Source organism: Cynoglossus semilaevis, chromosome 13 (genome assembly GCF_000523025.1).
Source record: "Cynoglossus semilaevis isolate Cse_v1.0 chromosome 13, Cse_v1.0, whole genome shotgun sequence".
In the NCBI taxonomy this organism is placed as follows: domain Eukaryota; kingdom Metazoa; phylum Chordata; class Actinopteri; order Pleuronectiformes; family Cynoglossidae; genus Cynoglossus; species Cynoglossus semilaevis.
The window spans coordinates 14,747,271-14,757,583 of NC_024319.1; the positions used below are offsets into that span (position 1 = coordinate 14,747,271).

The following is a 10,313-nucleotide window of genomic DNA, read 5'->3' on the forward strand; positions in this document are numbered from 1 at the left end:
CTTAAATATTTCTTCACTTAAATGAACCGTCAACTTACTTGATAACAGCAAAAGAAATCGTAATGATCAAGATGCTTTTTCTTGTTAGTCTTGTAGTACAAATTACAATAGAAAAGCAGTGGAGGTTTTATTTTATTGGGGTGCTTCTCCTGTTGTGTTCTTCTATTGTCTGATTCACAAACTCCAGACATTTCAGTTTTTGACTAGAGTCATTTTAGACACTCTCATATGTAAACCCTGCTGACTATATTAAAAAAAAGTCTGATCCCCAAACAATGCTTCAGGACGTTGTTAAATGAAGCTGGTGCGTTCTCTGCTGTATCAGCAGCCAATAAGAGCCGTCACATTTAATTCAGTCTCTACATTGTCTGTCTCACTGTGGAATTCCACAGTGACTCCATGATGCTGAGGTCAGCCCTCAGTGGAGGCCACACCATCTGCTGCTGGACTTCATGCCAGTTACGCTCCTGTGAAAATTTTCTCTGGATTCCGGCTGAATGCTTGTGTCAAGCTGCATGTTTAGTCCGGTCGGTGCAACGAGCCGACGCTCCCTGTTGGTGCAGTCCAGCACACTGCAGTAACGGCTGTGTTAAAAATGTATTATACACATAACTCTTGTTCTGGTCAGACACTGAGCGTAAATCAACAAGTGCAGCCTGTTAGATATTCTTCCTAGAGAATCAGGATTTTTTTCCCTGCTAATTAGCTGTTATTTTGTTCACTGTTGGGATGAACCACAGCTGTAATCACTGAGTCTGACCACAGGCTGTGGTCATGAATCTCTGGACATGCAGTTTACTGCTTTAGTTAGGAAATAAAATGGTTTGTTTGAGGTTTAGCAAGTTCTTTACTTTTTATTTGATTTTACTTGTTTACACCTGGGCAACGATTCCAGATATACACTGTATGATAATCTGGATTTGGATTAGTTTGAGAGATTACAGTCTAAGTGAATGAAATGCCGCCACATTCAATTTAATGATAAAAATACAACTCCTTTCTCAGTGTTTAATTCTGTATTTGGTTGTGAAGAAGTTTAGATGAAACATTTTGATGATGTTGAAGCTCCAATAAAAGAAGACTGTGGTACTTTGTTGTTTTGCTGTTAGCAAGCAAGTAAGGTAATCTCCTGTTAGTATGTTGAAAAGAAAAAATTCATATTTGGAAAATTGTGCTGCTTGTAGCTTAATAATGTCTATGTGACTGGCTTGACTGTAGCTGAGTTCCCACAGATCACTGATGTGCCAGGAGGAGTTTGTTGGTGCTTGTTGGGATCAAAAGCACAATTAACACTGGAATATATCTAAAAATATCAAATACAGTATATATAATATCCAATATATATCCTCCCCTCATTCCCAAAGAGAACAGCATTGTCTTAGTGAGGTTAAATTAGGTTCAACATAGGGCTTTTGAACAGAAAGGTCACGCTTCAGTGAAATATCCTGGGCCCAGGGCCAAAAATGACCCCAGGGGTTTTTACTGGCAGCTTGGCAGGTTAAAGCAAGCGTTCATCTTTTCATTTTGTGCTTCAATACCAAGCACTGGCCCCAAATAAAATTGGAATTTAATGAATTAGCTGTAAACAAACTGAAACATAATGAATTTAGGGATTTCAGCGAGCCAAAGGCCCCGAGGTCATTACCTCCTTTAAAGTCTCACCCTGAAAAGGATCTAAACGATTTAGACTCATGGTCTGGGCAGAAAGAAAAATCATTGTTCAATTTCTATCAACTTACCACTGGAGCTGCACAAAGAGCAATGAAGTCAGTGATTTCTGTAGATAATGCTGTGTTAAAATAATTTCTTGCAGCCCTGAAGCAGCGTCGAACCTCACCCAAAGAGGTGGTGGTGCCCTATAACACCTCCATCTTTCTCCCTTGCCCCGTGCGCTCCTTCCACGCCACCTACCGTTGGGAGAAGGACAACTGCATTAAGAACTATCCCTGTCTCTTCTCTGGGGACTTCTGCGTGCTGGGGCCACTCATGGACACGCCCCTGAAGGAGGGCGTCTTTCGGTGCATGGCCACTGAGGATGGGTTCAAGGTGGAGGTCATTTCCTTCAGGCTGCTCAACGATGGCAGGCTCCTGGCCGCCTCCCTGGCCTCCACCCTTGGGCCGTCACTGCTGTTGGCTATGGCCACTCTCTGGCTCCATTAACTGCAGCTAAGGCTAATGCTAACCCCTCATCCTTGCTGGCTCTCAGTGACAGGAGAGGAATGGAGCCACCGTTTTGAGGTTAGGTTCGCAGAGCATTGAATTACACAATTGGATTTTATGGTCTCAAATCAATTGTTTCAATTTTTAAGGTAGACTCCTGTGAGTAAAGGAACAAATTCTGTATTTTTAGCCACTAGGACAGAGTAAAACTGTAGCCAAAGCTGCACACCAAGATCCAAACTTTATTTTCTTTGAAAACTAGATAGTTATTGTCTGACGACTCATGTCAGTTGACGTGATTTAAACCATACTATAGGTGCTTTGCAAACCTCTCCTCTCTAACTCAAAAAGAAACATATCCTATGAGTTGGGCTAAAATGTAAAACCGCCAATACCAGGCCAATTGTTTCTACCATTTCTGTACTTATTTTGAGATTGACTTGACTGTGCTTATTTGTGAATATAATACCATTCATTCATCTCACTATCCTCGTTAAAAAAATCTTAATTGATATATCTCATTCGTACTTAGTAAAACGTCTGGTATTGATATTTAAAAGAAGCCTTAAAAACACATCTGGGACATAAACTCCTAAGCACAATTTTTTGCAGTGGAGGCAGAAAAAACTGCAGACTCTGACGCACTTGGCGCTAAAATTAGTGCAGCTGAGTCCGAAAAACATCACTGGGAGGAAGTGTCGCCTCTGTGACAGGAAGTAGGCGGACGGGCGAGAGGCTCCTTCTTGAACATCACTGTGTCTCAGTAACTCCTCCTCAGGTGAGGCAGTTTAATGCATATTTTTAACAGATGGTTCAGGACGTCGTTGTTGACACCTTGTTCACGGCTTTGTCCATTGTTGGGTTTTGCTCTTGCTGCTCTTTGCTTTTCGAGATCAGCTCTTAACTCTTGCACTGAAAGGATTTGACCAGCAGCAACAGTTCCTTAGACTCGGAATCATTCACACACCGGAGAATGTTTATTTTTATTTGTCATGGAAATGTGATATTTTGATTCTCAAGTGCAAGATACTGGGATCACTGGTGCTGCGGGAACAACACAAAGACACATAAAGAAAAGGATTGCACTTTCAAGCTGACAGCAACTGTATTACACGTTACTAACAGCAGTTTGACAGAAAGATTCACTTTACACACATTTGGTCTGGTGTAGAGAGGTCAGGGTTATGAGCAGGGACAAGCTTGCCGTTTAAGTTGCTTATTTATCATCTGCCCAACCCCTACATTCACCCCTCAACCAAATATTTTATCACTGACCCGTAGAAAAAAGATCTATCTCAGTTCACTTTGAGAAAAAAACAAAACATATTAGTGTCCACTGATGGTCATCTGTGACCAGAATGTAAGACCAGCTGCACTCGTGCTTATCATATGATCCGTCCCATCCTTGATGATGATGCACAGCTGCAGTACTGTCATCACTTTCTAATAGTATCCAGATGGAAGACAAAAAAACACCTTTTCACAGCTGACATTTTTATACTTGGTTTTGGTTTTTAGCTTAGCAGCCTGCTACATGGTCATTGCTGCTATGAAGTCACAGCCTTCAGCTCCAGTATTATTTTGGCATTGATTAAAATTTGGAGGAATTATTGCAGCTTTGGTAAAAGAGTTTTCACCATTTTCAGTGGTGACACACAGTCTGATTCAAAATATCTTAATCTTTTATTTCCTCTGACAGTATCTACTCACCTTTGAAAAGCAATGAGTAGCTGTATTGTAATTTTCAAATTGTGATTTCAACATCCCGAGTGTCTGAAAGGGAAAACTCCTTGATTTGGTAAACAGTGAAAATCAAATCAGTGATAATGTTTTTTTTTTTTGTTTGTTTGTTTTTCTGACGATGTATAAAGACGTGAACAAGGTGATGCGCTGTAGCGCATCCACACTCTCATAAGTTGCAATTCCTTAATTGCGGTGGGAAGAAAAAAAAAGGCTTGTAATTAGATGATCTGTGAAGTTTGTTCTGTATTTTATTGCTCTGCAGATGCTAATTTCTACCACTGCTGCCTCTGTGTGTGAGAAATAGTCTTGATGGTTTGTTTAATCCTTGAAAACGTTATAGTTAGAATGTGTTTTCGTACGTTCGGACCGCTTCGCCTCGTTCCCCAGGGACATCAGTGAACAATGAAAGCTGTTTATTTTTTCCTTTATAGTTGTTACCTTTATGCTGTGAAACAAAAACAACAAGACACTTCACTGATGTGCAGCAGCAACCACAAACAGGCCAGAGAATGGAGGGACAGACCACAGATATTACACCTGCAGCACTGTCATTTTTTAGCATCGCCTCTGAAACAGTAAAACAGATTTATGGTACATTCACAGACTGTGTAGCACAGTTTTGCTTTTTCTTTTTCTTTTTTTTCAGGTGATAGGATTAAATATAAAGTTGAAGCAAGAATACGAAGAGATACAAATTTGATGTCACACGCTTTGGGCAGATAAATCACGTCATCTCTGTGATGAGTCCAGTGGAAGGGATGTGAAATTAAAGGTGGAATCTGAATTGGGTTTATGTGGTTATAAAACACAGAGCGTGCAGATATTAGAAAGTTGGTATTACAAAATGATATAAAACATAAATCCAAGCCTGTGACCTCGTGGAACAGTTATTGTCCAATAAAAATACAAATTGAGAATCATGTGTGAATGACACTGTAACTAAGTCACTCATTTTCTTAAAAAAAATTGAATTAACATTTAACATGCTCAAGATTTACATGACTGGGTGGAGACAAGGGGTTACAGTCCTGCAGATGTTTTTGCTGCTGTTTCTGGTCTGGTTAGATGGAAAGGAAGGCTGTGCTGTTATAAATGTGCAAGTGAAAAATGGCTCAAACGTCATTCCATAGTTATAGCCAAAGTGGTGTCAAATTTGGACATACCCTGCTTTAAAGCTGTGAATGCACAGGAATAGAATGTCCATAAAAAAAAAATCTTTGCCCATCAATGCTAAAGAGCCGAGTGACAGAACAGGCCTGTGCAGTGATGAATTATGCAGCGGGTTAGCATGTTCCTCCAGAGCTTTGGTTAAATTATCATTCAGTAGTGTACCAATCATCTCACCCCACCAGGCCTTCCACTGTGGCAGAAATGTCATTAGTATCTAATTAGTCCATGTAGTTTCATCATCACGAACAAAATATTAGAGATTGTTTTTCGACTCCATCAGGTGTGGATGTAGTGTGTGGAAACTCTCTGAGGACTGTGGCAGCGGTACAATCACCCTGCTCTGTTTTGTGGTGCTTCTGCTCCAGGGGGGTCAGGGGTCTGCTTGCTTTCTGCAGCGCACTGATGCAGGCTAAAAAAACAACAGAAAAAAAAAATCGAATTGAGCCATTTTGTGTGCCGAGCCCTTCACTATCTCCTAACACCCACACAAATCTGCTGCAGGTCTAACACGCATATTAATCGTCTGTGTGTCTCTGTGTCACCACCAGGGTGGGGGAGAGCGGGGGGAGGATACCACCAGCCACCAGCCCTAAGCTGGGAAACATTTATTGGAGGCTGTGACTGAGCTTCACTGTACCAGAGACTTTAAACAGGAAACTAACTCAAGGCGTGCAGATGTTTTCTCCCAGACATATTTTCTGTGTGAACTCCTTGATTCTGTAACTGTATGTGCTGTGTGTTTTTGTCATATAACTTTGAAAGCTGTGATCAAAAACGCCCGATAGCAAAGAAGCCTTAACGCCTTGTTTCCGTCTTCAACCCTTAGCCCTAACGCTGGTCTGCCAGGACTCATCTGTGTCAACGTTGGCTTAAATATTCCAAACAGTAAACAACTAATGGTTAACACAAGTTCAAAGGTGCATTCGGAGCACGTGAAGGCCAGTTTAGGTCACATGCCAAACAAATTGATAATGGCACATAATAGCCTGAAGTTTGTCTTAATGTCATTGACTTTCTGATGACGTGTTGCAGTGAATATTGTGGTTATATTTTATCCAATAACGAAGAAGTATATTTTACAACAGTCCAACTTCTCAGTTTAAAAAAACACGAGATGACTATTTCTTCCTGATTGTAAATTATTGCTACATTAGGTGCATTAATCCAAATGTGAGAAGAAATACATAGAAATGTCAATACATACAGATTAACAAGATATTTATCTGCAGTGACTGGAGCCATTTTCCAGCTACTGCATGAAGACAACAGCGTAAACCTGAAAACATGATCTTTTATTTACCAAACCTCCTTCAGTGAGACGCCGCTGTGCAGAGCTGTCAGTATTCTCTTCACGGTATTCTCTGTGCTTCTCAGAAAAGTTGACCCGTATTCATCGACTCAACAGGCCTCTGCTCTAATGTCCTGATAAAATACTAGTCATTTGAACTGTAATTTCAATGCTTATTTTTCTCTTTGTTCAAGCCCTTGCTTTGATGCCAATTCAGTACAGCTGCTTTTCCCAAATCAGTTATTGCTCTGCCACTTCCGCCGTCTTTGGCGAGTGTGATAAAGGCTTATCTACTTCAAAGGAAGCCCTTGATTTGCCCCCAGGGGATCTATCTGTCTGCTTTAAAATGAGCCGGCGTGGTGTGAAGCGGGTCCCTGTTTGCGCTGTTTACTCTGGGGTGTCAAGTTCTGTACATGATGTGTCCCCACAAATCTGTGTCTCAATATGTTTTCGAAATGTGTAACACGCCAAACTCTATTATGATTATTATTTAAATGAATGGAAAGAAGAAATTTATATAACGTTGCCATTACCAGTTGAATTGTCATCTCATCACATGTATTTTTAAATAACAGATATCTATAGTACAATAGATATTCATGTAACAAATCCATATTGACATGTGTTTCCCTGAACATGTGCGGTGAAAACGAATAAAATATACAAAAGACCAGAAGAAATGACACGGTGTCTTCATTCAAATGCACTGCTTTATGGGAGCTGTGGTTATAGTGCAGAGGAGACAGAAGAAATACATCACAGATCCAGTCTGTAGTCCGTGGTTACATTGGAAAAGTAACTGATTTGTCAGAAGAATCAGGACTAAAAATGTCCGACATTCTGGGTCAGGATATGAACGCTTGTCAAATAATAACACTGGGTGGAATTTTACCTTGAAGCTATTGAAAAATAAAACAATTGAAAACAGTGTTGTACTCAGGTCACAGCCCCGCCTGCTGGTTAGAGTCTAGAAACCAGTGATGTGGGAACAAATCCATTCTTTGTAAAAAAAGGAACAAAGTCCACAAAAGACCAAAACTCTGGTCTGTGCACAGCCTGCACCAGTAATCAGTGATAGTGGACAGGAAAACCAGCAGGTCATTAAATCAGTGTGTGTTACACCACGGCCTGTTTTGGTGTTTGGGGACAGCGCCATGGCAACAGGCTACAGTAACTACTGTAACTGTAAGGAACAGAGGAGAAATTCTCCATAGCCAAAACAAAACCAAAACCTAAATTTCGAGAAGAGAACTAGAAGAGAGAGGGATTAATAAAGATCGATCGTTCTATCTATATATATATATGAGCAGCTAAGCTACAATTTGGCTGCTTTCTGAAGGTTTGGTCTTTACGTCTAAATCTTGTTTGCTGGTGTTGGAATGTAAGGAAACACTGACAAAAAACAGAAGGAGCTTTGTTGTTTTCTACATGTGGTGAGAAGAAGAAGACAACGTCAGATTGTGGAGTCACAATCACTCACATCTGCCTTCCACCAGCACCTGAATCAATCTCTCTCTAACGCACGCACACACACACGCGCACACACTCAAACAAGGATTACAGCCAGGTGCTCCAAAAGAGGGCATTAGGAGTCTGATCAAGCTGACAGTTTGGAGTAACAACCTGAGGACACACTCCATTTAAAAGGTATTATATTTAGTGCTGAAAAATGATGAGCTTTTAGAAGAACTGGGACAGACTACAGCAATGCTTCACCTCATCATCTCAAGCAGCAGAGCTTAAAGTTCTACTGTTGAAAAGGTCAAACTTTAATCCTGATTATTGACGGTAAGCAAAGAACACGATCAGCATAGTAACAGTAACCCTTTACACATAAATGTCATGTAACTCGATTTTGTTGAAACTAGGTTGTAAGGTGAAACTCACATACTGTACACAAGTACCTGTGTCACTAACCTACATTAACACAGTGGTGACATCGTGATCTTGGACATAAAAACATCAGAGGAGTCTGACTTATGCAACTCTAATGAAAGAAAGCCAATCTAGCACAATCCATCACATGGCAATGTGCGAATGTAAACAAAGCCATCGTCTACATATAGTGCCACATGACAGTCCCAGGATTCAACGGAGGACTGCCGCAGTGGAGTGGTAAAAAAAAAGTTACATTTAATAGTGCAATACTTGTGACATAATTACTGCATATCCTGGCAGTTGTCCTCGGATTGACTGCAGACTCTAAATTTAGACACTGACTATAGAGTAGGGTCGGAATTTAAAAATTCACACTGTTAGCGCAACTATTTCACAACTAGCACCCCAGGCCGTTGGATCTTTACTGCTAACCATGTGGCCATTCATTGTAGCCAATACTAACAAAAGACATGTTAATAGAAAATATACAAATGTGAATGTATGATAAGTTGGCTAATATGATGTAATGATGTTAATTCATAGTTAATGAAACATTCACATATTAGACCAGTGGTGTCAAACTCATTTTGGTTCATGGGCCGCATACAACCTAATCGGATGTTGTTGGAAGTGGGCCAGACCAGTACAATCATAATTAACAATAACATAAATAACAATTAGTCCATGTTTTTCTCCTTTGTTTTCAGTTTATTAGATATTTATTATTAGTAGTATTTGTGTTTTCTCATTTATTTTCATAATATATCAAGCGGGCCAGATTAAACACCCTAGCGGGCCGATTTTGGCTCGCAGGCCGTATGTTTGACACCACTGTACTTAACAATAGGAGAAATAATGTCTGACAGTAGACCAGGAAAACGAAAGTGCCTCAGATGGTCTTCTGTTCTAAAGTTACCGTTTGTAGCTGGATGTAGTAAAACAGAAAGTCAATAATAAACAGGCTGATAAAGTGCTTTCTGAAGAGGAGAGACATGTGAAGAGAAGTTAGTGCAAATACAAATAACACGGCCGAGCTTTTACAGCTCAGCTACAGACTATCACCAAAAAATGAGAGCTCTTTCCAGTCGCAGGTATTTCTCGCAGAGTGAAGCCACCTTGAAAACAGGAAGTGCCAACACACAGCTTCTGGAATGTTCACACAGCTTCACCTTTGAATTAGAAAACTAGCTAGACTGTGGTGCAGTGTATGGCCAATCAACAAGGTGCACAGGACAAACAATTCCTGGATTTCCTTAATAATGAATAGAGTTCTTTAGAGTGTAACATGGTTCTGTTTTCCAACATCTCAAACCTGTTACTGTTTTTCTGTCTAACATAGATATTAAATAAAAACCCTAGGATTTGAATGACTTTTCTTCACACACAGACGAACGAGGACTGTCTACTTCAACTCACCACACGTCAGTCACCTCCGTTGAACACACACAGATGAACTTAAGAGCCAACACCAGCAGAAAACTTAACAGCTCAGTAACAGTGTTGTCAGGAGGCCATGATGATACAAACATGAAGATTTGATTTAGTTCTGTGTGTTATTAAAGGATACTGTGGAGGCTGAGCGTTATCTCTGCTCTTGGAAATGATCTACTGCTGGTCAATTCTCTAAAATAACCATCAGTGTAAAAGTCTGCATAAACAGGTCCTGTCAACAGCAGAAAAGAAAAAAAAACAGGTTATTGCACAAGTTTTGTTTTTACTAAATGGTCTCTCTCTCACACACATACAATAAGCAGCTACGCTAATCTTGCGTGAAAGCTGTGCTAAGTTACGCTATGCTAGATATGTTAAAACCCAAAGACACTGAGATCACAAACGCTGAATGTTTCTTTGCAGCAAAAACTGCATTTAGTAAAACACTCGAGGGCTGACAGGTGGGATCACCATCATCAGAAGACGTCCTGTCCAGGGAAACTGGACAGACACCAAAAGTGAAACATGAAAACATTAGATAATAGCTCTGAACATGTGGGCAGTGAATTAGAGGAACAAACCTCAAATGTTCTGCCAGAGATAAGCTCAGTGGTGTGTCTAAGACTTCAGCCTCTTCTCCATT

At 40.4% G+C, this 10,313-nt stretch overlaps 1 protein-coding gene across 1 annotated transcript in view; it reads left to right on the top strand.

The window, feature by feature from the left end:
- Positions 1-7,037, top strand: part of LOC103388694 (semaphorin-7A) — a 47,657-nt gene extending 40,620 nt beyond the window's left edge. The window contains exon 14 of the mRNA XM_025061575.1: positions 1,814-7,037. Within this exon, the coding sequence (XP_024917343.1) occupies positions 1,814-2,160 (347 nt within the window). The 3' untranslated portion in view covers positions 2,161-7,037. The remainder of the gene's footprint in view (positions 1-1,813) is intronic.
- The last annotated feature ends 3,276 nt before the right edge of the window (positions 7,038-10,313 follow it).